Source organism: Dendronephthya gigantea, unplaced genomic scaffold (assembly GCF_004324835.1).
Source record: "Dendronephthya gigantea isolate DGI-Jeju-01 unplaced genomic scaffold, DenGig_1.0 000031F, whole genome shotgun sequence".
NCBI classification, from domain to species: domain Eukaryota; kingdom Metazoa; phylum Cnidaria; class Anthozoa; order Malacalcyonacea; family Nephtheidae; genus Dendronephthya; species Dendronephthya gigantea.
This window is the reverse complement of record NW_021163041.1, coordinates 1627831-1654388: the sequence shown is the minus strand read 5'-3', so window position 1 is coordinate 1654388 and position 26558 is coordinate 1627831. Positions and strand designations below refer to the sequence as shown.

The 26558-nt window shown below is 35.1% G+C and overlaps 7 protein-coding genes across 9 annotated transcripts; 4 read left to right on the top strand and 3 right to left on the bottom strand.

Moving 5' to 3' along the window:
• The first annotated feature begins 2205 nt into the window (after window positions 1–2205).
• On the top strand, window positions 2206–4500 carry LOC114524578. 2 transcript variants are annotated; one of them, XM_028545699.1, is made up of 3 exons: window positions 2206–2338; window positions 3657–3825; window positions 3916–4500. In XM_028545699.1, the coding sequence occupies exons 1-3, from the start codon at window positions 2297–2299 to the stop codon at window positions 4041–4043; spliced, it is 339 nt and encodes a 112-aa protein (XP_028401500.1). In that variant the 5' UTR covers window positions 2206–2296; the 3' UTR covers window positions 4044–4500. The 2 variants fall into 2 exon arrangements, with proteins under 2 accessions (XP_028401500.1, XP_028401499.1); XM_028545698.1 differs by having other exon boundaries at window positions 3657–4500.
• Window positions 4501–4721: 221 nt separating this feature from the next.
• LOC114524531 (prenylated Rab acceptor protein 1-like) lies at window positions 4722–7446 on the bottom strand. Its single transcript, XM_028545641.1, has 4 exons — window positions 7151–7446; window positions 6465–6562; window positions 6062–6163; window positions 4722–5777 (listed from the first exon to the last, which is right to left on the bottom strand). The coding sequence occupies exons 1-4, from the start codon at window positions 7414–7416 to the stop codon at window positions 5698–5700; spliced, it is 546 nt and encodes a 181-aa protein (XP_028401442.1). The 5' UTR covers window positions 7417–7446; the 3' UTR covers window positions 4722–5697.
• A 145-nt stretch (window positions 7447–7591) lies between these two features.
• LOC114524548 (39S ribosomal protein L37, mitochondrial-like) lies at window positions 7592–9335 on the bottom strand. Its single transcript, XM_028545661.1, has 3 exons — window positions 8803–9335; window positions 8189–8523; window positions 7592–8039 (listed from the first exon to the last, which is right to left on the bottom strand). Exons 1-3 carry the CDS (start codon window positions 9225–9227, stop codon window positions 7693–7695), a joined length of 1107 nt encoding a protein of 368 aa, XP_028401462.1. The 5' UTR covers window positions 9228–9335; the 3' UTR covers window positions 7592–7692.
• Window positions 9336–9472: 137 nt separating this feature from the next.
• On the top strand, window positions 9473–12499 carry LOC114524644 (myosin-G heavy chain-like). Its single transcript, XM_028545789.1, has 3 exons — window positions 9473–11124; window positions 11309–11425; window positions 11645–12499. The coding sequence occupies exons 1-3, from the start codon at window positions 9579–9581 to the stop codon at window positions 11863–11865; spliced, it is 1884 nt and encodes a 627-aa protein (XP_028401590.1). The 5' UTR covers window positions 9473–9578; the 3' UTR covers window positions 11866–12499.
• A 1321-nt stretch (window positions 12500–13820) lies between these two features.
• LOC114524472 (cilia- and flagella-associated protein 45-like) lies at window positions 13821–18275 on the top strand. The gene is made up of 15 exons (XM_028545563.1): window positions 13821–13937; window positions 14036–14128; window positions 14230–14335; window positions 14465–14531; window positions 14692–14758; window positions 14972–15133; window positions 15263–15349; window positions 15590–15853; window positions 15988–16095; window positions 16366–16449; window positions 16647–16760; window positions 16931–17010; window positions 17096–17209; window positions 17404–17580; window positions 17741–18275. The coding sequence occupies exons 1-15, from the start codon at window positions 13935–13937 to the stop codon at window positions 17856–17858; spliced, it is 1644 nt and encodes a 547-aa protein (XP_028401364.1). The 5' UTR covers window positions 13821–13934; the 3' UTR covers window positions 17859–18275.
• A 13-nt stretch (window positions 18276–18288) lies between these two features.
• On the bottom strand, window positions 18289–21419 carry LOC114524474 (palmitoyltransferase ZDHHC3-like). The gene is made up of 10 exons (XM_028545566.1): window positions 21214–21419; window positions 20824–20912; window positions 20586–20656; window positions 20337–20404; window positions 20201–20245; window positions 20057–20118; window positions 19780–19873; window positions 19526–19598; window positions 19086–19194; window positions 18289–18910 (listed from the first exon to the last, which is right to left on the bottom strand). Exons 1-10 carry the CDS (start codon window positions 21342–21344, stop codon window positions 18828–18830), a joined length of 825 nt encoding a protein of 274 aa, XP_028401367.1. The 5' UTR covers window positions 21345–21419; the 3' UTR covers window positions 18289–18827.
• A 1199-nt stretch (window positions 21420–22618) lies between these two features.
• Window positions 22619–26083, top strand: LOC114524473 (vang-like protein 2). Of its 2 annotated transcripts, none has more exons than XM_028545564.1 (2): window positions 22619–22837; window positions 24221–26083. In XM_028545564.1, the coding sequence occupies exon 2, from the start codon at window positions 24318–24320 to the stop codon at window positions 25818–25820; it is 1503 nt and encodes a 500-aa protein (XP_028401365.1). In that variant the 5' UTR covers window positions 22619–22837; window positions 24221–24317; the 3' UTR covers window positions 25821–26083. The 2 variants fall into 2 exon arrangements, with proteins under 2 accessions (XP_028401365.1, XP_028401366.1); XM_028545565.1 differs by lacking the exon at window positions 22619–22837 and adding an exon at window positions 23159–24128.
• The last annotated feature ends 475 nt before the right edge of the window (window positions 26084–26558 follow it).

Here is a 26558-nt window from a genome sequence, read left to right as displayed (position 1 = left end):
AAGTATGTAAATACGGAACAATTCCTATGACGCTTTTAAGCAATCTGGGCTCGTTTCTTAGATAACATGATTCAAGAATCACCCTAGAAATTTAAATGTAAAGCTTGGAAACTTGCATTATATAACTATAATATTCTCTACTTAAACTCAAAGTATGGTTTTTAACCAATGATATCTACATTTCAAACTTGTAGGTATACATACACAGAACTAAATTTCATGCATGTGCTTTACAAGAGAAACGGATTACCTTCAGATTATATGTTGAACGATTGTAAGAAATATATATAGCTTATATGTAATGTACATGTAGTCAAATTGCATATTTGACATTTGTCTCTGTCAACGTGTCGATGTTCAATAAAGCAATGCTATAAACGTAACGTTGTTACAAAACTGGAAAGTATAGAACTAATGTGAGACACATTTTCACAGACAGTTTTGTTGAAAATCGTTAAATCGTTAATGTAGTGATCGTTAGCTTGATCTGATCACAGCTTGTGTTAACAAAGTTAACTGTGTACACTAGTTGGTGTACGGCGTCACTCGGCAGCTCAGTTTATTACGCTCTAGTTGAATAGCGCAGGCTCAGGCGCAGGTTCAAATCATGCCAGAGGGTCTGTTAATGCGTTAACCTCGTTATTTGTCACTATCATTCCTGGTCTAAAATGTAGTACTATATATAAATTTACGTCTATCATCAACAATCAGCTTCTAACAAGTCCTTGGCTCTGCTATAATTGCTTAAGAACTACGAACAATATGCATGCAAATTTCAAGCACATGAATTTATAATATATTTCCTGGCATATTACTCCGTATACTATACAATTGCTGAATGGGCAAGAAAATGAGTGAAGTTTTCCCTGCATGGTTAGGAAATACCGGCCTTATACAAGATAACTAACGTGTAAGTAATTATCAGCCTAAAATAAAAGAAGAAAATCAAAATATTATTAATGTCATTATATATACGCAAGCTTATGAGGAAACTTTAAAACTATATAAACAAGGAACTAACGAAATCATTCTAAGTTTATCATCTAATTCCCACACATTAGTTACGAAAGGTTGTTTCCCGACACGTCACTACACAGAAGCAAAGGCACCTGGCATTTCACTTCATTTTTTCCAGAAACAGTCAGAATATATAATAATATCGAGTGAAAATCCCCAGGCGAATTGCGATGATGAGTATTATTAATTGCTAGTAAACGTTTAAGGAAATTGCTCTTAGAAACATTGTATCATGTGGCACTTGAAACGATCTTGTCTTCTATATGTACTCTATAGAACTACTCAATTTTTTATTATTTTTTATTATGCTGATTTGAAGAGTTTTGGCCGTTAAATTGTATGCTAGCGTTTCACCTTTATATACGTCTCTGTGAAATTCTTTATTTCACAACTACACAACTCATAGACATGATATACAGTTTCACTCTACAAAGTTTTCTTTAAGTTTCTGAAGTCCTTAAATTAACCTTAGTTTAAATGCGATGAAACTTACATGGGCGAAAATTACCACGAATTGGACAAATTTTTATCCGATCATACGACGTTCAGGGAATATGCCTATTCAGGATAACGTTTTGCTTCGTTTAGTTAATCTTGTCAAGGTTTCAAATTAAAACACAATTCGAGCGTACATGCATAATGATATGTAACATTTATATAAAATTACCGTTATGGGATTATATCACGCCAGTACAATCACTGAACCTTCGAATTTCCCGCTTATTCTAAATTTAACAATGATGTTAGGATATAACATGCGTGGTTAGAATTAGTTCTATGGTGTGATGTCTCGTTACTTACGTTACAGCGGGAACCTAGTAAAAAGTAAATTTACTTAGGCCTAAGTATAATTACAGGTACTCCGGTTAAAATATACCTGTGGAAAATTGCTTTGGATTACATATGTACACAATGAAATATCTGAACCAAAGAAACAAAGAATTGGAAGACTAAAAGCGGAGTTTTAGCTCTAGCAAATCCAAGTTATGGAAATTAGGATTCATGGACCATGGACGTGGTGTACGGCGATTGTGTAGTCTTTGGTCGAGGAAGGGAACCGGGAAAAACCCACGCGTCAACAAAATATAGAACATGACATCATGCTACAAAATTTAAAGGAGACAAAGTGGACAGGCAGTATAAAACCAGCCGTTGGTAACTTGTTCAGATACAAAGCACGAGCCACAACAGTCCTCACTGGTCACTACAAACTGATGCGAGACAGTTTCTCACGATTCAACCACAAAACAATTTTATTATATCTTTCTATAAAGCAATCATGGTGAACTTTAATAAATTTTTAAATGGATCAAACATCAAGGTAGGTGACATATAATGGTAGTTTATTATTTTTTTGGTTGAAATCTATGTACGTGGTATCTTACTAAGGTATTTATATAGTCTATCGAGTTTCATATAAGTGGTCATTAAGAACCTGAGTGAACCCACCATATTCTCCGAATATGCAACTATTATTTGGTATTTATTTTAACCGGCTGTTTTATCGGAAAGTTTATATAAATATGTACAGCAATCCGTTAGAACCTTCGGGCAACCTATCTCATGTTATGCGCTAAACTAATGTAAGGGAAGTTTTGAAATCCACTGATAAATGTGAGCCCGCGATGCCTATTTATGGGATTGGAGGTACAGCTCGAGACCAATGTCCGAGCGTCCTTGTGTGGGAAGCAGAAGATGTTGTGAATAACCCGACGAAGAGAAACCTTAATGAATTATATATGCTTGCGTGAAGGGAAAAGAAAACCTGTCCGATAATGAAGACGAACTTGTATATTCACAATCGTTCTTGCCACCATATTATGTGATTTTATATAATTAGCCAGATTATGAAGTTCTGCATGTGGATTAGTCTAAATATAAACTAGGTCTTGAGCCATAAGGCTGGCCGGGAGGAAGTTACTAAAGCAATAAAAAATTTCCTTGTGGGGGTGGAACACAAAGAATATTTGTTTTAGCTTCTTTAAACAAAGATATGCAAAATTTTAATACAAAATTATTTTCATTCAAAGTATACATCGTCTAGCAATGTTATATCATAGAAGCTTGCTAATATATATAGACTTATAGTAGCTGTATGTCACACATTAATACGATGTTGTTCTTGACGTAAAGTCATAGTACATTAAATTATTAAAATAGTACAAAAAACTGATCGCGGGATTTTTCCGGGTCCTTAACTGACATGGAGTATAATTCCATTCACATGCGGGCATGATTCTCGGACTCACTGATGCTTTGAAAGTAATTTTCCAATTTTATTTCCAGAGCTATTTAAAATTTAATAGTACTTATAATGATATTGATTGCGGCGGGAATGCGCCGGTTCTCGGTCATATAATATATACTAGCTGCATGTATATGAGAGTCATTACACCTAAAGCTCCGCTTACAATACACTTCAATTTTACGACGGCACGGCAAGGCTAAAGTCGAAAAATATCTACACGAAAAATATCAATTTTCTATTTGTGAATCAAAGTTTATGTATATATAACGCTTGTTTTCTAGTTCACGGCCATACGAATTCTTATAATGGTTAAAATAAGTAGCTTAGCGGCTTTAAAACGCGTATATCGTCTTCAAATATTTACGTCTTATAAATATATGTCTTCTTTAAGGGGTTTCTACTCTTGTTGCTGTTAGCAATGGCCGAGCTAGCCTGTGAAGCCAAGACGATTTATAAAACCGTAGGCTCTGATTACATATGGCCCAGCGATCAGGCTGGTCAGGGACAGGGTCGCAAAAATGGTCATGGAAATGTAAAATCAGCTTGGAGAACTCAAAAGGGTATAAGTGGACCACGAAACAAAAATTGTGATTTCACGTGGGAATCGGTTAAAGGAGAAGAATACCAACAACCGGAATTTTATCTTGTAGCAGTGTGTAATGATTGTCCCGAGTCCTGCGAACCTGTTACCTACCCTTTATGGGTGCGAATCAATAATCCGGAAAACAAGCATTGGAAAAAAAAAGATATTACGGTAGCTTTTGTACACAGCCATTAAAATAGATACGTGCATGTATGCAGTTTTTTGGGTAAACCCAGAAATAGGATGTATTTTCCATGAAAAGTATTTAAATGACATTATTTATCTTAATAGTCTAAGTAGAACATAATATAGATATATATATATATATATGCATGCATGCATGAGTACAATATTTTAGAAATAGCATGGACAGCTTTGCAGTAGAAAATAACAAAAAATTGGTTGTTTCGAATAGGATTTGAGCAATGAATTTTTTGTTGTTTCAGAATAAAACCATTATGATATTTTATACCTATTTTATCTTATAAAGTGGATACGAAAAAATCGATTGATATATCTATATTAAAATATATCTTAATATATTATAATATATTAAAATCAAAAAATTAATCCGTTATAAGATTGCAATTTTGTCTTAATTATAAATAAGAGTAATTTATATTTATTATTTATACATATTATTAGTTAAAGAAACCTGAAATATAATTATTGATAATAGACACTATAACGCATAAAGAACTCTTTGATAGATATAGGTACAAGATATAGGTACGCGAATTCGGACTATTTATGCAAATAACACATTTACTATTTTAACAATAATATATAATTTATGCATATAAAGTATAATTTTTGTCAATAAATATAGATTTTACTAATTAAATTAAAATTTTTATCAAAATACGTGTTGAATTTTTCAATTTGGTTCATTTTTTTCAATTTGGTAGATAATATAAATCCATAGATTATTCTCTTTCTACCCCAAGAAATCACCACGAACATATTTTGGAAGTCACAATCAATGCTCGTTTTGATACGTTAGGTACAAATGACTACTATTAAATATGGGCCAAAAATGGCATAGTTTTTTCCCAGAAGGCAATGCTAATAGTTTTTTTGTTCATTATCACGTTATTTTTAACTACTCGTTAGTAAAATTTGCAAACGAATGCTTATTAAGGTCTTAACAAGTGCCATTTTCGGGACTACTACATCCGACTATGAGGATTTTGTTTTTTACTTTTATTTAATGCGACGTTACCCAAATTATTTTGGAACGTATCCACCACGTCGATTAATAAATGATTTTTTTAAATTGTTTCGCGAAAGAAAATATTACTTGCCGAGTCCCACGTTGTTTAGCAGGTTGTTCGAAGCCCGATTACAGCTAACCTTGTCCTTGGGTTTTAAATTAAAAAAAAAAGAAGCGGCTCCAGAAACTAGGACAAATAAATCGAAAATTTTATCAGTGAACATGCACCTTCTTAGCTTCAATCGTTATAAATTGGAAAATCGCGACAAATTCCTAGTATTATCAAACTGATTACGACTCTGCAGTTGTTTCAGTTGAAGCAGTTTTCAGAATGCTTTAGAAATGTGTTGCGCTATATATGTATATGTTAAGTTAAGAGCTAGTAAGTGTACAATATGGTGTGGTAAAGGTTGTATTATATAACATATTATGTACAGCATATTATATCTATATTATTTATAGTCACTGTACCAATATAAAAGTAGAAACAAAAGAAGGTGTGAACTGTTATATCAATATTGAGAAAAGAATGCATACAAGTCTATATGGAATATATAACTGGCAAGAGTTTACCATTATACTGTAAGTCAGAAATCCAGGTTACACTGTCATTAGATGTGATTCTGGTACCTACAACTATATAGCATCCGATAACTCTGAGGATGTTGTAACAGCAAAGAAAGATGCATGAAGGGCAATAACAAAGAAGGATGCTCCTAAAAATAAAGTATTTTAGATCATATTCTTGTATGTTTGCATGGTGACAATCGATAAGTAATAAATGTATTAGATACTTATGTTGTGTACCTACAAGCTAAATTACTTAAGTATTTCAGAGTTTTTATTTCTGCAAAGGATCAATAAACACCATTTCATTCTGGTGCCTTGTTGGAACCCCCACCTTCCAGTTTTTAAAAATGTTACAGATATCTTTTTTTATCCCCTATTAAATATTTTTCTTAATGCATTTAATGTGTTAATGTTATGATTATGGGCTCACCTATGATCCAAAACACAGTTGATCCAGCTGATGCAAGGAAGAATAATGGTAAACATATCAAGGCTACAAGGGCATATTGTTCAGCAAGACTGAATTGACGACCTGAAGAAATTTTCATGAAAAAGTAAATTCTGAGGAACTTTGCTCTATTCTTTCTAATGAATTAAGCTAATACTATTTAAAGAGACATAGATTTGCCTAAGAAACACAAATATTTTTCCTGCTTGAATGATTAGGAAAGTTGCTTTGCCATCTTTTTTAAATATAATTCAGGAATATTTAAAAAATAGTCTTTGAAATTCCCTGCATGACTTATATTTAGGGCTTTATGCAATTATTCAAAAGTTCTTGTAAGTTATAAAAAGTATACATATACAATGTATAGTATACAATGTATACTAACCAGCTATTGTAAGAGGTCTGGATTTATTTATATAATTAATATACCAGGTTGCTCCACCAGAAATTGACAATGCAATTAACAAAATCGGTGAGGTAAGACTAAAAAATAGGATGTTGTCAACTTACAAAAAAAACATATAGCAAGCATTTTTTTCTAGCAGTACAACAGATTGCAGTTTTACTAAGTTGAATGCCAGTAAAAAAGAGAGATGTGTTGATGAGTGTCAATATAAAAGACACTCTCAATGGTGATTGTGTATGTAAATGTAAAGAATTCATGTTCTCTGGTGACCTGCAATTACTGGCTACAAAGGCTGAGTAATTAAGGGCACTTGCTGCTGTCTGCATGTGTGGATCACAGTATTCTAGTTCTGCACCCGCAAATCCTGTTTTTTTCTTTACAATCAATGGACTAGGTTTATTTTTTCAAGGAGTTTGTAAATACACTGGATTTGTTTTTAAAGGTACTGGATTTGTTCCTTTAGACGATGATATTACCTACATGCTAAAGGCCATTATACATAAATCATACCTATGCATATAAAATGCACCTACATTGATAATAAATTTAGGGGTATAAATTCTCATATTTTAACACGTACCATTAATAAGGTATATTAGGTAATGACAATATTGATTATATTTCACCCCAACTACCCTACAGGTTAGTATATTATAATAACTTACACGCAATAAGTAGCTAATCCGAGAAAAATAAAAACATAATTTGCTTGATATACTTCAACATTCTTCGTCATTCTAGACGTCATTTCGGAGCTGTTTTTTGGCTTGGAAAATCTTTTCATATCAAGAAATTCTGACCAAGGTCTTATTTTCGAGCGCTTCTCCCCTATCCATGATTTTATTTTGCCGAAATATGAAGACGAGGCAACAGCAGTTGTTAAAGAAGACATTTCTATTTCTCCAGAAACTTCTGCGTCCACGTCTTCCATCTTCTTTTATAATTTTAATTTTTGTGATTGTTCAAGTTCAACGTCAACGTTAACAGAACAGATTTCAACACTGGTCTCAATAAGTGACCTGGAGAGCGTGCAGGTCAGGCACATTTCAGGATATAATTTTAATATAGAGAAAGTCACCAAAGTAGCTTCAATAGATTATAATTAACTTTGTTAAGCAATTCATTACATAAAATGTTAAAAAAACAATTCTGCAGACTAATCTTCTTTGATAATAATTTTATCTAATAAAAGTGCTCAACAATTAACTTAAATAATGGTTTTAATTTGCTCTAATGTTTCTTCACCTTCAGCTTCTCCATATAAAAGAAAGGCAATTAGTTGCTTTAAATCATTATCCGAAAACTCCAGACTATCCACATTTAAGTCTCTTTTAGAGGGACCAATTTGAAACTCTGGTGATAGCCACAGTTGATTTTTTATTCCAAGCTCATTGTCAAAATTTAATGTGTTCAGCTGGTAACAAAGTAGTGCCATTCTTGTGTCATTATAAGCAATAGAGCGCATTGACAATGGGTTTTGTAGAACATCACCAAAACTTGCTCCATTCTTGGAGACAGCGTGTTCAACAAGTCGTCCAAAAGAGAACATTATCCCTTGAAAATATATAAAACAAATTACATAAAATAACAATAGTAACATATGGGACGTAAAAAATAAGACTTGAAGAGAGTTTATTTAATGGTTTGAAGAATAAGACTGAGTTGCAAAGAAATTCATGAACAACGTCCTTAGTAACACAAACCTTGAGCTATAAGATGCGGTAACTTCCAATTTCGTTCACCAATAACCAGTGTTCGAGGAAATTGGAAAATGTCATTATAAAACCCATTATCAAATTCCTTTCCTGAAACATTTTGGGATAATTCAAATACTGGTGATATCAACTCATCTTTTTCTTCCACTGATATCTCCATAGTTTTTTCAACTTCTTTAGAGGAAGAAAATTTTGGCAAAGGATTTTCTGATGAAAATAGAAGTCCAGTTTTTCCTGAAACTTGAAACAAATATCCAAATCTGTTCCAAGAAACTTTTAAATCTGGTCGATAAGAGAGCGTTTGTCTGAGTAATCCTGGATATCTATCAACAGATTGAATAGAAAACCTTATAATTTTTAATACAATTTGACAAAATCATTCTCAGACTGAAAATTTTAGCAAATATAGAACATATAAATACTGTATATGTATATGCTAGTTTTAAATCATATGTCACCATGCAACTCATCTCCTCAAATCTCATCTTTTCTGGTAGGATTAAGTTAATTTTTATGCTGTTATTATAGACTAATAGTAGGAGGTTTCAAGGTACCCCACCCACACACTTGTTCTAGGTATAATGTTACAAGAGCTACCATACCTATCTGCACATGACCATGCTGCTTTAACAACATTCATTATCATTCCCTTACTACGTTGAAGATACATCATATTATGTGTATCATCAGAAGACAAAGAACTAGCTACACTGTGCCTAATCTGAGGCAATAAATTTTCAAAAGGCAAATCATCCATCCCAGATAGTACCACTGATGGTAGACTGTCACTCATTATGCTCTTCGTGTTACGTAAGACTTGTCTTATTGGTTCTATTGTCCTCACGCGAGGATGAAATATATAGGGATCATTTTTCGATCTCGCTTCATCCTTTTGATCCTTTCGTTTCAAACGGAGTCGTGAAGGTCCTGTATACCCATGGCGAAGATGCTGGAATACTGAGTTTTGCTTTAGCGTTCTCAAAATAAGCATACTTTTGTTCATATGAAATAAAAGTGCTGTAATCATAAATTACTAAATACAGCATACACTCCGAACTATTATAAATTGGCCATGGACATCGAATAATGGACACTGATCATAGATAATTTCACAGTTTCGACTTTCGAATATATGACCATGCTCATTGACCAATCTTGATCATTCCCGCGTGATAATTATTGTTGGCGGGAGTTGAGCATGGAGAACCAATCAGAATGTGCGAAAATGTCACGCTCGCGTTGCACGCGCGCATTGCAAGATGTGCACTCGAAAGTCGAAATCAATATTAAAAACAAGAAGGCTCAGGGTACTATGTTGTGCTTTTATCAAAAATATATGATCTAATTTTTAGAATCATACAATCACCAAGCCTGTATCATGACGTTCGACTTAATATTAAGCTCCCTTCTTTATCATGAAAGAGAATGGTTTGTATTTCAAGACATTTTGACGCATTTACCTCAGGAGAATGCAGCCGAGGCAAGCCAACGTTCAAAAACCACTCCAAAGTACACCTACCGCTTTGGTATAACAAAAGATTGGGTGACTGGAGATGGCAAAAGAGATCTCATTGATCGCCATTTCATTGATTCAAAGGACCCTGGACGTAATTTGATTTTTAGCAGCGTTCTTATAGACGCTGAGCGAGTACAAGAATTGTTCCTGAAAAGCTTTAACAAAAAATTTCGCCTGAAAGTTCAACAGTTTAATTTGACGTTCGAGTCTTTGGATTCTTCTTGGTTCGAATGGCATTTTGACCCAAAACAGAAGGACGGTTGCGTCGTAAAAAAGACAAAGCTAACAGTTCAAGAAGCCAACAGCAAGTCAAACCCATCTTTAAAGACGCCAGATAAAAAGCAGAATAGTGAAGATATGCCACCAAATTTATCCTCCGGTGAAACTAGTACACAAATTTCTCTGTCCCTGAAAAGACGGAGACCCATCATAGAGAAAGAAAACGAACAAAGCAGCAGTAACTTTTCACCATCTATATCTGAATCTGTGTTAATGCGTCCAAGAAAGAAGGCAAAAGAAGCAAATCAGTCCATCAATAAATACCATGAGGATGACAAATCTGATGTTCCGGTGCTCAAAGAAGAACCGATGTCACCGGACTATAAACCAGATATGGCTAATATCAAGAGGTCACCTTGTGAAAGTGAAGAAACAAAAACCAACCCATCAATGAATTTTCTATCACAAAACACTCTTAAGAATGACCTGTCAAGTTCCATTAATGATGCAGACAGTGATGGTGAGAATACTCCATCAGCAAATACAAACTCACAAAAATGTCACACTACTCTACAGGAAAGCAGCCAGAACAATGAGAGTTCAACCCAAAATATGAATGCAAATTCAGCAAATGATGTTGGACTTTTTCATAATGGTATTTCCCAAGATAGCAGCAACATTGTTGGTAAGGATTTGGATGACATAGAAGATGTGCAAAATGATAATAATGACACAGATAAAATCACCAAAACTGTGGATGACATCTCCGCCAATGTTGGCAACACTACAAATAATGTAGATAATAGCACTGTTGATAACAATAACAGTGCAGAGGAGACTAGTAGCATGGATGAATATGTGCCTGATAGCAATATGCTTGATGATGCTAACCGTGGTTCACACAATGAATCACCAACATCCTCCTTGTTGGACGATTCCAAAAATATCATGGCAAACATAAAGTTGCAAAGACAAGAACTATGTACAGAAGAAGAAGTACTTGTAGCAAATAACCAGCCATCCGAGCAACCAAGTACTTCCACAGACACCAACTTACAGGTTGATAGTAACAAACATGATTGTGGTGCCAAAGCATATTCTAGCAGTGGTGCATCATCAACAGTGTGCTTGTGTACAAATGCAGAGTCATCTGAACAAAAATCAATGGTTGATACTGTTCGAAATACTGGTATGAAAATTATTTTTCTTAGTTACCTCTTTGTGCACACAAAAACATGTAAATAATAAATCATCGTATTCAATATTAAGCAGTAATTCTTCTTAAATATGGAATATTTCTTGACATCATTTAGTGTTTTTTTACTGTTATAGACATGTCAGCTTAGAAATGCTTCATTTGAAAATTTATTTAGAAGCCTCGGAACTACTTGATGGCTTAAGAGCTGCTGGATTTGTGCCACTTGTTCGAAAATTGTTGGAAAATGTCCAAGGTGATACAAGATTATCTCAAATGGAGCAAGAACTAAACAGTAAGTATTTTTTAATCCAGAATTACATTAGTTTCTAGGATGAGTTCTATGTTTTCTCTTAGACTGTTGCCTTAATGATAGCTGCAACAGAAGTATTAGAAATGAGAATTGTCTAGAAGTTAGGACAATCTCTACTATGTAGATTTTCATTTGTTGAAAGTATTTCCAATCAACTTCCAGTTTGTTTACAACTATAATAAAGTATGTTTTAATCTCTAGCCATTGGAAATCAGATAAACCAAAAAAGAAAGGCTAATAGGCAACTTCAAAAGAATATAAAGAAGAAAGCTGGAGAGCTTGAAAAATTGTTTGATAATCTGAGAAAAGGCAAGACGCATTGTGAGATGCTTGAGCAAAAGTACAAAGCTCTCCAAGATGAAAAAACTACTGTTGAAGCAAAGGTGAAGAAATGTTTGGAGGTTTTAAATTCTGTCGACTAGACTTCCACTGTTCAACTTACACAGTTAATTGAAACCAAAGCAGATCTGCAGATTTTATTAAGGACATAAACCTATGGTGTTCAGCATTTTACTTTCCCCAAGTATACAGTGATAATGTGCATGTAATTGTGCTAAAAGTTGAGTTTAAAAAAGCTAGAATCCACATGTTAATTCTGTTGAAGAAGGCTTACACATTGTAATTTGTCATACATGGTTTGTATTTAGGCCTATGAAATAGAACATCCTCGTAACTGCTTTAAACACAGAAAGTTTTGTGTGTTATATGAAGTATTATTAGCTTGTTAGTTTGGCAAGCCAGTCAAACTGTGTGTCATGTGCATCCTGCTAATAAAATAATTTCAACTAAATCAACCATAAAGCCATGCCTGTAGTAATTTTCATGGGCACTGCTTTAGCACTGATAATCATGTATGACAAATTAGAATTTGTAAACTACCTTTTTTATCTTTCTCTTCCTGTTAATACCATGAAGTCCTGAGATATTTTTATCATGATTTCTTACATCAGCCTAAAAGAAGTTTAGTAATGTCAAATTTCAAAAGGTTGATGAAACTTCATTATTATCACTGGTATCATGTGAATAGCTTTCATTATTAAGATTATTTTTTTAATATTTGCAATTGTTGTTTGTATATATAGAAAGGGTTCATAAAGGTGCTGTAGAACCAGAGTGGTTAAACTAATAACTATGCAGTATGCAATTTTCCTAGCTTACAACTTGCAATGCAATTGTAATTTTGAGGCATGTTAATTTGTAAAGAATGTTTGAGCAGATCGTAAGAAATGTTCGCATTTGACAACTTTAGATGCCTCAGGAGTAGACTTGCATTGCAAATTGGAAGGAATGTTGCATAGTGTAACACGCCAGGATAAGTCATATGTTGAAATTAAAGCTGGAATTTAATTTGTTTTATCAGATTAGAACTGTCAGGAGCCAGTTTTCGACCATCAAAACGTTGCGAAACGGCTGTTCTATTGAGCCTGGGTCATCAAATTATATGACCTGAAATTATTGCTCTCACTCTAAGTTCTCTAACAACTAAATGAGATTAAAGTTTTTTACAACAAAACAAGTCATTTTATTAATCAGCATGCAGTGGCGTCGTTTATTACTATCATTATTCATTTCTTTAGAAATTCATTGTTTTCACAGTCAATGCACCAAAATATTAGCATAGCATGATTAAATTGTCAGGCTTGCTACGCCACTGTCAGCATGCACTTCTTTGCCTTTGACTAGTGTGTTTCTACGTTCTCCTAAGTGATTGTGTTCAAATGTTTATATAGGTTTCGTATTGTTGAACTGCCTGCTAAGACTTGTAATCCTTTTTGAAGTGACTCCAGAAAAACTCCGGAACGTACAGGAATTTTTTTATCAGGTATACGGGCTAAAATACATGATGCCCGAGCTCATGGGCCGAAAGCTTAGAAATAAAAAAATTACATGTGTATATCACAAACATTTAACAACACCATGCGGTCCATGCAAAAACATTTCAAATATAACAAGATATCCACGGAATTTGTTTATTTTGTATTACTTAGGACTACTTTCGATGGAACTTATTTAACTTGTTTTTCAAGAGGTATGTTCTGGCTGTGCCCAAAGCGGTCAACACGTGCACGAAAAAATTCTGGAATCAAGAAATGCATGTAGGTATGTGAAGAAGATATTTTGAACTGTGAACACTTACAGGATGAAAACCTTGCAAATAGAGATTTAATTTAATGAAAATAGGCTGCTTATTTTCTGCACTAATCCATCATGTGCAAATTAAAAAAGTCGAAAGGGAGATTGGTTGGAACAGGTTCGGTGACTTCTGTCTTCTTTTTCCCCTTCTCTTGGAACAACGGCTCGGGCTCACGTCATTTTTTGAGCAGCGGCTGTTATTATAATTCAGTTGCCTAGCAACCACAGCAACAAAAGTCTTAAATTGAAGACGAAGGCGAAGTGCTTGTGTTTTAAAATTATTTTACTACGTTGTTTTAATAGTTTTCAATTTTTATGCAAACATTTTCGTAAAGAAAGCTTGCACTTAGTATAAAAAATGGTAAGTTCAACATAAAACACCATTTATTATTAAGACATTGACCGAATTTCGCGTTTTAAAAGTTAAAACAAGCTTAATCTTTCTGCGGATTTATCTAGAGTACTATTGGGTCAGTAGAATCACGGGGATCCAGTGGCTCAAGACGTTCTCTGAATCGTCAATATCGAACTGTAAACAAAACGTCAACAGTGGTAGGAAATATTTTGTTAAAGTTTATTTTGCTTTATGTCACAAGTTAGACTAATAATTTGCAAATATCTTCTGAACTAAATTTCTGATACATTTTTTGAAGGATGAAAGTCTGTTTGGATCTCCAAATAAGACACGTCAAAGGCAAAACACAGCTAATAATGATTTTCCTCTGTTGGATTCACCACAACGATCCCCATTCTCAAGTGGTAAGGATTAACCCTCTGGCTGGGTCGAGCTAGTTGCTCAAAGCCTGATTAGTGATTACTAAAGCTTTTTGCTTTAGTCTTTTGTTGATTATCGCAATTTTTTATTTGTTATTGTTAAACTTTTTGCAGCAAGAAGAAGAACAAAGGAACCTGAAGTTATTGAAATTGTGACAAAGGATATGATAAGGAAACTCAAGTATTTATATTTTATTTACTTATAAATTTTATTCATTCATGAAATCTTAATGTAAGAATAAAACTAGCATTTACAAGTCCTTTTTTTCAAGGATAAAATTACATCAGTCTTGGATGGGTACAACATGAATAATTTGGTGTGTTCATCTACTTTACTCTAGAGTTCCTGAGCAGGACCCATCTGGAAAATCAGTGATCCTGGAAAATTATGAGTTTGGTCGAATACAGGTAAGATAAATAATGATTGTAAGTGTCAGTAGATTGGTATTGATCTCGATAATGGATGATTATATATATACTATTATCTTTGCTATTAATTTCTTTTTGAATGAGCCACTATCTAGCTCCTAATGGGAACATCAGGGGTGTGTGTGTACATAATCCATTGTAAACACCAGATTTCCATCACTTCGCAACCGTGACTAAATCTTATCTGTTTAGAATGCTGCACGTGTTCTTAGTAAGGAAGAGCAACTTGCTGTTGTTGAGGAGGCAAAGAGAAGAAAAGCTGAACTTATGAATGCATGCGAGGAGAGGAAAAACTTCATGCAAACTATGGAGTTAAACCGTAAAGAAAATGAAAAACTTTCAGATCTCGAACAGGTGCAAGTCACTTACGATCATTATGAACTAGAATGTTTACAATTGTCATCTTAGTATTTCAGTGGACATGGATAAAATCCTCGCTTCTATGTGTGTGCATAATGTAGAATAATGGGAACTTTGTTGTAGGAGGCAAAAGAAAAATCTCAGTATCTTCTTGAAAAAGCAACCGAACAAATGGAAGAACAAGAAGATGAAATTAAAAAGTTAAATGAAGTAAGTTGAGCCATCAAGAAATGGGATGAGTTTTATATAATTTAGCATAATCCTGGACTGGTTTATAACGACACGATTTACACGATACGTGTCCGAAATCTCTATCGCAAAATTACGTAGATGACATAGAAATTAGAAACTCTCTTCCTCTGACAATGCACCTCAGTCTCATTATAAATTATTATATGAAGGGTAATTTTTTTCTGTATACATTCCAACCAGTCTCCGTGATCTTTTTAGCTTATTTTGAACGCTAAATGTCATGCGATACGCGACGCGCAGTTGGTAGAGAAAGTGGAAGTGAAGAAAGAAATGTTAGATGAAGAAACGCGACTTGATGAAATGATGGAATTAGAACGTCGTAAAGCTTTACAAGAGTATGATGAAAGAGAAAAGGCGAGACAGATTGAGAGAATTAAAGGTGCTCAAGTCATACAGCAACAGATTTCTGACAATGAACAGAAACGTCTTCTTAACGAACAGAAGAAAGATCAAGAAACACAGGTTGGTTATGCGTTGTAACCTTATGATGTTAACAGATAAAAAATGTTAGATCATTTTCTTCGTTAATTTTCTTCATTTATTCAAGCTTGAACTCAGAATCATACGTCTAACCTTTCTGTAATCTTTCCACTCAGGCGATGCTTCAGTATCTTGAAAAACTTCAACAGGAAGATCTTGATGAGTTGATCAAAAAGAGGGAGACACAGAAACAACTGATGGAGGATGTAAACAAAGCAAATGCGGTCAGTATTGGTTTGGCATGATGGGCCTTAGAAAATCATTTGGCGGGGACCAAATTTATTTTTATATTGTCAAAAGATAACGAGAGCTAAAGCATTTCCACATAAGATAATGGTGAACTCTAAAAACGCAGCACGAACACAATAGGGGGCCAGCCTAATTGATCAAAACATGTACTGTCGGCTATCATCGGGATATGTGTTTCATTTCTTTTACTAACATGCGTCTAAGGCTGGATTGGCATATAAAACCCTATTTTTCTTCATGCGTAGGAAATCCAACAAATGAAAAAATTGAAAGAAGAACAAGAGAAACTTGCAGATGTCAAAGTCTTGGAATATTTGAAAGAAAAACTGGTAAGTAATTTTCGGTTTTTCTCGTAACATCAAGGATTTCATTATTTTGAAAGCCTTGTTACAATTTTTTTGTTGATTAATCAGTAGTCGTCTAATCTAAAGACGTTTGGAGCTATTCTCCCTTGTTGTCAGTATTCGTTTCTCAACAGGAGTCGTGAATTGAAATTAAAAACAAACGATCGTTTCTTTTTGTTAAGGCACGTGAAGAAGCCTACCAAGAGGAACTCGAGAGAGCGCGTATTGAACGAGAAAAAGAAATCGCCAGACTTAGAGCACAACAAGAACGAGCTAAAGATAAACAAGCAGAAAGGGTATAAATAAAACTATTGTCATTCTGAAGTTTTGAAAAGAATAGAAAACGGCAGTAAGCGATATTGAAAGTTGCGTGTGGTGAAGGGCTTGTTAACAAATAATATCAGATGAGGAGCTTTTTCTCATGAACTGTATTCGCCATTTATACCCATGCTTATTGTCTTCCCAGGATGCACTGAGAGCAAAGCGAAACCAAGAGGAGGCCGAGAGGAACTGGCGCCGAAAAGAGAAAGAAGATGCCGCGAAAAAGTACGATATTCGCCAGAACACCGTCATATGAATTTTCAAAGTTTTTTGTTTAGTACTCACAAGGATTTGTTCACCAATGTTTCAGGGCGGAGACCGAACAAATGTTGAAGGAGGCACGAGAAAGACAAGTGAAGGACAAAGAGCATTTCTTAGCTGTGCAAGCTGCTCGTGATAGAGCTGAATTTGAACGTGTCTTGGTGTAAGTGTGTTTGATCTCATGAACTATGTATATGGATAGATGCAATGCACTTAATGCAATATATTCACTTCAGAATGTCCCATCCTGATAGCCAAATAAATCATAACCGCTTCTACCGAGTATAAAGTGTTAGAACCATGCAACGTACAGTGTCTCTGAAGCCCGTTTCTCACTAGGCGAATTTATTCTTTTAGGGCCCAACAAGAACGTCAGCAACGTGATGACGAAGTTGAAAAGCAAGATGCAGTGCGCAGGCATCATTATGCTCAGGATATCAGGGAACAAATCTCTGAAAAGGAGAAAGAAAGAGTCCATTTGAGAAAAACATACTTTGAAGAAGGAGAGAAGTTGAATAAAGAAGCAAAAGAACGGTGAGTTTTGAGAGTCGAAGATTTATTTCATGCAGGTAGATTTTTATAATTATATTGATGATTCAAGAGTTGAACTAAGATTAAACCCAACATGTTCTGCTGGGTGTAGGAAACCAAATATATATGGATTTGGTAAACCGAATGTTTTTGTCTTCTATAGGCGACAGAAACTGGATGAGATAAAACGAAGAAAGCTGAAAGAATTACGAGATGCTGGTGTTCCAGATAAATATTGTAACGAAGTAGCTCGGCGCATAACAGCTCCGCCACTTTACTGAAGAGAGTCACTTGTAGAACCTGTGGCGTGCATTGATTAATTTACAACTCACTTGTAACTTGCATTATTCCTGGAAATTGTTCATGATGTATATATATAATATATTGGGAGACATGAAATCCTAGCAATACGTTTCAGACAAGACATTTCTTACATTTGCCAGAGATTTGATACAGGGAGGGGAAATAACTATAAAACAAAAAACAAAACTCTGTAGCAAGAGGTTGCTAGGTCTCTGAGGGACAGGGTCCGACAAAGTTAACCATTCACGCCAGTGATTTACACCAACAATGAGTCAATGACATTGTTTTTCTCTGCGCGGCAGTGTTGAGTACAAAAGTACGTGAAGAACATACCAAGCAGATGACTATGGTACCTAAAGGTAGACTGTTACAATAAATTACGATGTAGAAAAGCCCGAAAACGAATCCGAAATTTATATACCATTTAATTATTACATCTGTGAAAGCATTTGATAGTGGGCTGTGCCAGGCTCTGTTAGTATGTATACGTATGCACGATATTGATGAGTTGAAGTTACTTCTTCACCTACTTATTAAATAAACTGGTTTTATATCTAGTCTACGACTACAATATATTATACATTATTTACAAGATCATCATTTAGCAGGTCTAACGTTTGTGATAAATTCGCACTACTCCAATTTAGCTATGCTATCAATAACATAGTCATAGGAGGATGCTCCATGCTGACTTTGAATGACCATTTGAGTTTCACCAGAACACAGTTTAGGGAGCAGTTTTGTACTAAAAGCTCATTAAAGGAATATAACGTTTTGTACTAACCCAACCTAATTATGCTTCTTTCTGTGACACTAGGAAATTGATCCCCTACTATCCTAAATTCAGTTAAGTTTCCAATCTGTTTGGAGAGTTCGTGTAGTGAGTATTAAAGGAAGATGCCTTTAACTGCAGAGACGTACAGAAATCTACGAACTACCATAAGATATCACACTTGATAAAACGTATTATTATCACTCTTCAACAACAAATCAGGAGCCGAACAAGGTAAAAACCATGATAGGGATGGCCCTGAAATGATACAATAACATACTTCTTAGGAATTGGATTTAAATATATGTCATAATATATTAGATTAACTACAGGAACCCCGATAGTATATAGGGATAGTTCATTCTTGGGTTAATACAGAAATTGTCCACCTTTGGACAATTAATAAGTGATCAAACAAAAGATAGAAACACACCTTTGCCAAATACTTCTATTAAAAGTTCTTTTGTTGATTTTTGATCACGGCGCGATGCTTTTTTCTGCACGTATTCTATTGCAGTCGTATCATTACAGATTGAGGAAAACTAGAATTAAACCATATAAAATTTATACCAAAAACGACGAGGTTTTGCTTCAGACATAAACCTGATCAGATGCTTAGCTAGAAGTACCACTTAGAGATTAAATGCATTTGGAAGGGTAGACTCCATGTGGGAAATAAACCAAAAAAAGTAATGTGATTGTAATGAGAGGTAATGTTCCATATTAATAATCAGTTTTATGCAATAGATTAAATCTCCTCCTTTGTTTTAAATTTAAGTTCATCCAATACAAATGTTACATTTATACACTACAATCAACATAATTAACAATTCCTTCAAAAGGAAAAGCAAATATTCAATGAGTGCATTATACCTGGTCGCATAGTAATGCAACAACAAAAAGTCCAAATATTAATCCTTCAATTATTAATGTTATTGCATAAATCCTAAAATGGAAAGATGTATGAACTGGTGGATTTTTGACAAAGATTTTGATAGGATATGCAGCGAAGCTAAAGGATCATAGCATACTTCTCTAAGACTATAATAGTAAACTAAATAACTAGACTAGAATATAAACAATAACTAACTGGACTAGAATATAAACAATAACCTTATTTCACTCACTGTCTAGTTCTTGAAGCATATTGTTCAGAACAATCAATGCATGGCAAAGATAAAGAAATTGATGTCAACAGAATTGCATGTAACGAAGAGAGTCCTGAAAAATATAAATATTTGTTCAGCATTTGAGAGATGATTTTCGTTCATTCATTCTATGAAATACAATAGTGATGTATGTGGTGAGACGCTGACAACACATCTTTGCAACATACTTCAAAATGCACTGATTAAGACTTAGTTAAAAATTCAGGATGTTTGAATACCATCTGTTCATAATTACCGGTATAAATTAGAAACAGTACAAAATACTTTTGATTTCTTTCACCAACACAATTGTTTATCCTAAAATGCAAATTCAGTTAAAATTCATTTACGAATTGTTTAGATTATTCATGTTAGTTTCAATTAAAATAATTTTGCTTACCATGGGCAATGGTGGTCCATTTTCTTTATACATCTACCACACACTCTGAAGATTCAGAAAAAAACCCCCAAAATATCCCCGTCAAATAAATGCATAAAATATGAAAGGTAGGATTATAGACATAGAAAGTTCTCACCTACAATGATGTGCTCTAGGAGGTCTGTACGTTTCACAGCGAGAGCATACTGTCCAATTGTTTTCATCCTAAGTTAGTAGTAGGTAGTGTTTTTATGTACTTTAATACAAGTTGCAGGTAGCTTTTAATTCAATTTAGTCACACAATTAACGCAAAGTAAACACTGCTCTGTCAATCACAAGTAATAAAATTCAATCCAATCACTGGCAATTAAATGTAATTCTACAGTACTAAAAACAAAATAAGAACCTTAGTTAACAATGAAGCTGCTTGATGCATATCAGAAAAATCCAGAGTTGTGCTTGGTAAAGGAACTTTTCCTACACCCAAAGAAGATAGCAAGGAATTAAAGGCTTTCCTGGACTATGTCAAACTTTGGTATGAATTGCCAGTGCATTAGCAAATGGTAGTCCAGCTTCTTGTTCCATCAGTTTTTCACAGAATTGATCGGTGCCTAGTTTTAAAAATGCCAGTACTATTATCTCACCTGGATCAGATGTAGTTGCTCGAAAATGAGAAACTGCAAGTAGCATTATAAAAATATTGAAAAGAAGACCATTTACAACACCCCAGATACTAAAAAATAAAATTTGAGAAACACAATTTTGGTCACTTGGTGCTAATATGTTAGTGGTTCACAAGAAAACCCTGTTTGATCAAATGAGATTATATGAAAAATTATTTTTCTGCAAGACTGTATTTTTTTTCACTGCTCATCGCTCGTTAAAGGTGGCTAAATGGTAAATCCAGATCGATTGTGGCAATAATTTAAGTCTCATAGCTATATGTAGCATATTTATGTACAAGTGGTACAACCGTACAAGTTCAGGATTTGTTACCCACTCGACAACTCATTGTTCTAAAACAAAATCCTTACCTATTTGACAAAGTAGGAACGACGACATGCCCAATGAAACAGTAGTCAGCGTAAAAAATACAACTATATGTTAAAAGTACGCAAAATATTCCACAAGGTTCTTTTTGAAATGACACCATGTTATCTGACATCGGTATTCAAATTTATCCCTTATTGATACTATTTGTCCTACTGTGATTCTGAAAGCCACTGGTGACCCCACCGATGATGGAGATATCTGTTTGGATCATACTTTTTCTTCTACAAACAAAAAACTAGCGCTAAATTTCCATTTTCTTTGGCCTAGAGGCGTTTGAAAGCGATTGTTAACGGCACTCATTACTTCTATTAACTGCACCACGTGAGGTTGAATAATATTTTAGCTATTAAGATTTTGCTATATTTAGGTTCATTGTTACACAATTGTCGCAGATTAAAACAATATGGTTAACGGTGAACCAGCACGAAAACGGTGTTAAAAGCATAAAAAATCTTTCTTAGGGTCTGCTCATATGATTACGCTCAGCCAAGTCTGAAAGACTGACAGACTGTGACTGAGACGTAAGATGACTTGAGGTACTCGTGGAGGTATTGAAATCCCAGGTAACTGATGAGCTCATATACACAGCCCCTAATGATGAATTAATGATCACCCAATCATCAGTTTTAAGCTTTTTAACGAACATTCAACATATGAAACGTTTTCAAATTGATATAATGAGCAGTTACACTGAATTTATACAAAGCTAAAATTGGTACCCGTACCAAGTTCTATCCGTGTCCAGGCCAGCAATACAAAGGCTGAGCAGTGATAAAATTGGTACAGGTAATCGTGCCGTGCTAATAAATTGAGTGCAGTGCATATGTTAACGGGGCTTCGTTCAGAAGAAGATAGATTCTAGTAAATAGTTTTGAAATCCAGGATTTCCGGTGAGTAATTTATCGTCATCGAGGATGGCATTGTCGAAGTAATTCGCACAGACATGAATTGCTCCGTATGTCGTTAAGAATCAGTTTCATCCTTTCCGTCAAGAGAAGACCTTAATTAAGTCAGATCAGTGAACCCCTTTTGGGATTCTAAATTCTAGCAGTTTCAATTTATATCCATTGGTCCAGTCCACCCACATGGCTGCTCTCCACTGTAAACTATGAAAAATTTTAATAAAGTGGATTACAAAATGAAGTACGTGATAATGGCATTCTAATTAGCTACGCAGTTGATAGAAACAAACCTATCAGCTAAACAGACTTCGACTCATCACACTCATACACTCATACATGAACCACTCGTAACTGTGAATCTGTGATTATTATATACTCCTCAAATAGTAGAAACTAGAGTTACAAACCCCGTTTACAGTAGATCGGATACACATGATCACGACATCAGCGGTTTAGCAGTTTAAGTTGTCCGTCACTTTTTCATTTGGCAGAGTCATGATAAAGCAATCATGCTATTAAGTATTATACTTTTTAGGGCAAAACTCTCTTTGCCATGACTAATTTTGATGTCATGAACATGTGAATCTGGTATAGTGTCAACAGGGCCTTAGTATTAGGTTTTGATTCAACGATAGTGCCGTACCGGTGGCTCGAAAATGGTGGAGGAAATAATAAAACCAGATTGGATGTCACCGCATGAAAGGTATCTACTGTAGTACTGATTTAAAAACTAAACTAGTGCAAAAGTTCGAAACAGGTCACTTCAGTGTTCACTATATTGTTAATAGTTATGTGCAAACCTCTCAAGCTGTTTTATGCAAACCTCTCATAGACGCATACATGCAGCCAGACCAGTTTCATCGGGTTCATGCTTATTAAACTAATATTTCGCTTTGACTTGATTTTTACGTTCGGGGACTTTGGCTTGGGTTCAGATCTAGGACTCAATGACGCCAATGATGTACTTTTCGATGCTTGTTAGTTTGTTTTTGCACTTTTCCTACGATCTTCCATGAACTTCTTTGAAAGTACTACATATTAAATTAACAAAGTCGGAATAACTCTTTGATAGTTAGGGTCATTGATGAGATGATTTTAGCTTGTTATGTGTTTAGGCTTTGAAGATGGAGTTTAATTAAATGCCAGAGAATTTCTTTGTAAAATTGATTACATTGTTTGCAAGTTGTTGGCGACGTTAGTCGTGTTTAATTGCATTTCAAGCACTCTAAAAGATAAAACAAATTCTTTATGAAATCAAATAACTGCATTGCTGAGATAAAAATATTTGTTAAAGTGATTGCCCCGATTATGTTTTCTTCATAATGGTAGCCTGAATATTCAGTATAGGACCGCCGGACAATCCAAAACGCCGCGTAATCTTGCCATAAATTATAAATTTCACTATTCAAAAAAAAGAAACACAGGTTAACAATGAACAAAAACAAGCAACAAATAGGCGATATTCGCGATCAATAGGCGTTTCACTGCAGGAATTTCCTTCTGGTATTATCTGATTCTTAAAGTTGGTTTTTCTTATCACTATTTGGCTCATTTAACCCTATCGAATATCCGGTGCTATGCGGCCTATATACACGGCACTTGTGCTTACAAAAATACAATATTTCTCTTGAAAAAAGAATGTATATGAACCATAACATTAATGTGGTAAGTTTCAAGGATGGAATGGAGGCGAAAATCATGACTAAATAATAGTATTAGAAAACATTACTGTCACTTGGGATAACAAAATGAGCAGGTAATCCGCATGAGTCCGTATAGAAATAATTTGTTTAAACAAATTTCCGGTTTACGCATTGTGGACCAATCAGGTAGGCAATAATCGCGCCCACGTATCTATTAAGAATAAAATACGCACATAATAGCCAATCGGAATGCAGTTACCATGCCGATAGCCAGCTTGTCTTTCAATGCCTAACACTAACTCTTTGCGCTGGCTTGGGACGAAAGTTTGGTCGGTTTAATCATTTGATCGAGTGCGTAGTTTGATTTCAAAAATTTACTTCACATTTTATGCTCAGTGGGTGAGCGAGAAACATATTCAAAGCATTTTAATTGCTCTGTTCAGATTGAGGTGCTGAACTCGAACGTAATATTGGCAAAGAAGGAGTTAAACGCATCTTTGTTGGGTGTTTGGCCAGTCGTGTTGTTCAGAGGTTTTTGAAATGAAGAGCCATAGCCGCTTCACAGATCACGACAGAAGTGGTGGTGAGGAACTTGACGAAGGTGTTATTGAAGTGCAGGTTATACCACAAGATGACAATTGGGGAGAAACAGCAACGACAATCACTGAGACTACAGCAACATCAGTAATCAGTGGGATTAGCGACACAAATCTCAGTGATATTGGCAAAGACTTTCAACCATGTCGTTTCAATTTTCGCCGTCATTGTGGTTTTGCCGTAACTCTTATACTTGGTATTCTGGGCGTCTTCTCACCAGTTGTGTTCGTCATCATTCCTATTCTATTGGGAGAGCCAGGCGGTTATAAGAACGACTGTTCCTCTCAAGGCAGTAACTTGAATGAGTGTGATGGCTTGTATATGAGTTTAGGATTTCGTGAAGTCATCTTAATTGGGGGCATATGGGCCCTGTACTTTCGTACTCCTCGCATTAATTTTCCCAGAGTAAATCGTTTGAAAATTGGCGTTATGGGACTGGCGTTCATAATTGTGATGTCCTACTGGGTTATATATGCGTATCGAGTGCTTGAAGAAGGTTCAAAATCATCTAAATCGGTTGCGCAGTTTGCTTTGTCTCTCGCAGACACGTTGTTATTTGTGCATTACTTATCATTGGTCGCTCTGTGGTTCCGTCAGAGTAGAGTTACGTTCACAATGAAAGTTATTCGAAGTACGGACGGCGTAAGTCGTTTCTATAATGTTGGCATCATGTCAATACAACAAGCGGCAGCGTTTGTACTCAACCACTACTATAAAGACTTCCCCGAGTATAATCCTTTACTCATGTCTATCCCTTCAGCACGTAAAGGTCAGAAGAAAGAAACAACAAATATCAAGTTTTACGATATCGATGGAAAAGTGGGCAACGCAAATGACTCTTCAAATGCAAACTCTCGTGCTCGTGCGGTGATCGCAGCAACTGCGAGAAAACGTGAGTCAAGACACAATGATCGTTTTTACGAAGAAGAAGAATACACAAGACGGGTAAAGAAGAGACGAGCACGATTGATTACGGCCACCGAGGAAGCGTTTACACACGTTAAGAAACTCAAACTAGAGCGAGGTCCTTGCGTTCCCTTGGATGCAGAGGAAGCCGCTCAAGCTATATTCCCATCATTGGCAAGACCATTACAGAAATATTTACGAACAACTCGACAGCAATATCGCTATTCTATGGAATCAATACTCAAGCATTTGGCACACTGCTTGATATTTGATATGACTCCTAAAGCTTTCTTAGAGAGATATGTCAGTGAGCAACCATGTGTTCAACTTTTGGCAGAAAACATTAAAAGCTGGAGTTTGGTTTGCGAGGAACAATTAACTTCGAGTATTACAAAGTCGACTGTGTTTCAACTTCTAAGGGACGAGTATTCATTAATCATTACAGTGAATGAACTGCCACAGTATGATATAAACGAGGAGGACTTCGATTTCGACGACAATCAGTTCGTATTGCGTTTAAATTCTGAAACATCTGTGTAATTTATTATGAGTGTTCGCCTTAGGAAGCGAAAATGATTATAGTTGTATATATATATATATATGCACAAACGCTTTTATAAGTGCTAAACAAATAGGCACTTCAGGGGCTGACAGAGCGGCGCGTTTTGGCTGGGGGACGTGTGGTGCCTAAGTGGCTAACTGGCTGCAGGCGTACAGCTGAACTTGCAGTACATAGTGTTTGGACGTTGTTGTACTAAATGTTTTAATAAAGTGTAATTTACTTACTTCTCAGTGTCTTAGAACTACATGAAGTTTCTGCGATATGCATAAAGGCATCACATCTTTTTCTAAGTATGCTATCTTGGATTATCTAGTGTTCCATCTTGGATTATCTGACAGTTTCAACAGAAATCGCTTGACAAAAATCGCAAAAAACCCATCACTGTCGTATATGGCACTCCGAGGAACGTTATAAGAGACGCATGATTTTGACTGGTAACCGCAGGATTGGCATGCATGAAGTGTTACATTTTTAAGTATTTTTTAATGCGAGTAAACACAGAAGCAATAAAAAAGTCGATAGAGAGTTTATTGTACCGTCTCCATTCTTCCCAATTCCTCATGCGTATGAAGTATGCAATCTTGGCACTCAACCCTGAACTCAAGTCTAAACTTGCAGCAAAGCCTGATATGTTTTTTTTGCTAATGGTAATCCTGAATGTATGTATTTAACATGTTAAAAGGATTGCCACCCCTGACTATAGCTAGTTACTGCGG

Bases quoted from the DNA above. Each gene is read 5' to 3' on its own strand.
- LOC114524578 (XM_028545698.1), top strand. From the start codon at position 2,297: ATGGTGAACTTTAATAAATTTTTAAATGGATCAAACATCAAG. The intron at 2,339-3,656 runs GTAGGTGACATA...GTCTTCTTTAAG, and splicing joins TAAATGGATCAAACATCAAG to GGGTTTCTACTCTTGTTGCT.
- LOC114524531 (XM_028545641.1), bottom strand. From the start codon at position 7,416: ATGGAAGACGTGGACGCAGAAGTTTCTGGAGAAATAGAAATGTCTTCT. The intron at 6,164-6,464 runs GTTAGTATACAT...AAATTTCTTCAG, and splicing joins CAGACCTCTTACAATAGCTG to GTCGTCAATTCAGTCTTGCT. The intron at 5,778-6,061 runs GTGAGCCCATAA...CTTTATTTTTAG, and splicing joins AACTGTGTTTTGGATCATAG to GAGCATCCTTCTTTGTTATT.
- LOC114524548 (XM_028545661.1), bottom strand. From the start codon at position 9,227: ATGATTACAGCACTTTTATTTCATATGAACAAAAGTATGCTTATTTTG. The intron at 8,524-8,802 runs GTATGGTAGCTC...ATCTGTTGATAG, and splicing joins GCATGGTCATGTGCAGATAG to ATATCCAGGATTACTCAGAC. The intron at 8,040-8,188 runs GTTTGTGTTACT...TATATTTTCAAG, and splicing joins ACCGCATCTTATAGCTCAAG to GGATAATGTTCTCTTTTGGA.
- LOC114524644 (XM_028545789.1), top strand. From the start codon at position 9,579: ATGACGTTCGACTTAATATTAAGCTCCCTTCTTTATCATGAAAGAGAA. The intron at 11,125-11,308 runs GTATGAAAATTA...AAATTTATTTAG, and splicing joins TGATACTGTTCGAAATACTG to AAGCCTCGGAACTACTTGAT. The intron at 11,426-11,644 runs GTAAGTATTTTT...TTTAATCTCTAG, and splicing joins AATGGAGCAAGAACTAAACA to CCATTGGAAATCAGATAAAC.
- LOC114524472 (XM_028545563.1), top strand. The intron at 14,336-14,464 runs GTAAGGATTAAC...AACTTTTTGCAG, and splicing joins ACGATCCCCATTCTCAAGTG to CAAGAAGAAGAACAAAGGAA. The intron at 15,854-15,987 runs GTTGGTTATGCG...CTTTCCACTCAG, and splicing joins AGAAAGATCAAGAAACACAG to GCGATGCTTCAGTATCTTGA.
- LOC114524474 (XM_028545566.1), bottom strand. From the start codon at position 21,344: ATGTCAGATAACATGGTGTCATTTCAAAAAGAACCTTGTGGAATATTT. The intron at 19,874-20,056 runs GTAATTATGAAC...TATATTTTTCAG, and splicing joins ACTGTTTCTAATTTATACCG to GACTCTCTTCGTTACATGCA. The intron at 19,599-19,779 runs GTGAGTGAAATA...TTTCCATTTTAG, and splicing joins TATGCTTCAAGAACTAGACA to GATTTATGCAATAACATTAA.
- LOC114524473 (XM_028545564.1), top strand. From the start codon at position 24,318: ATGAAGAGCCATAGCCGCTTCACAGATCACGACAGAAGTGGTGGTGAG.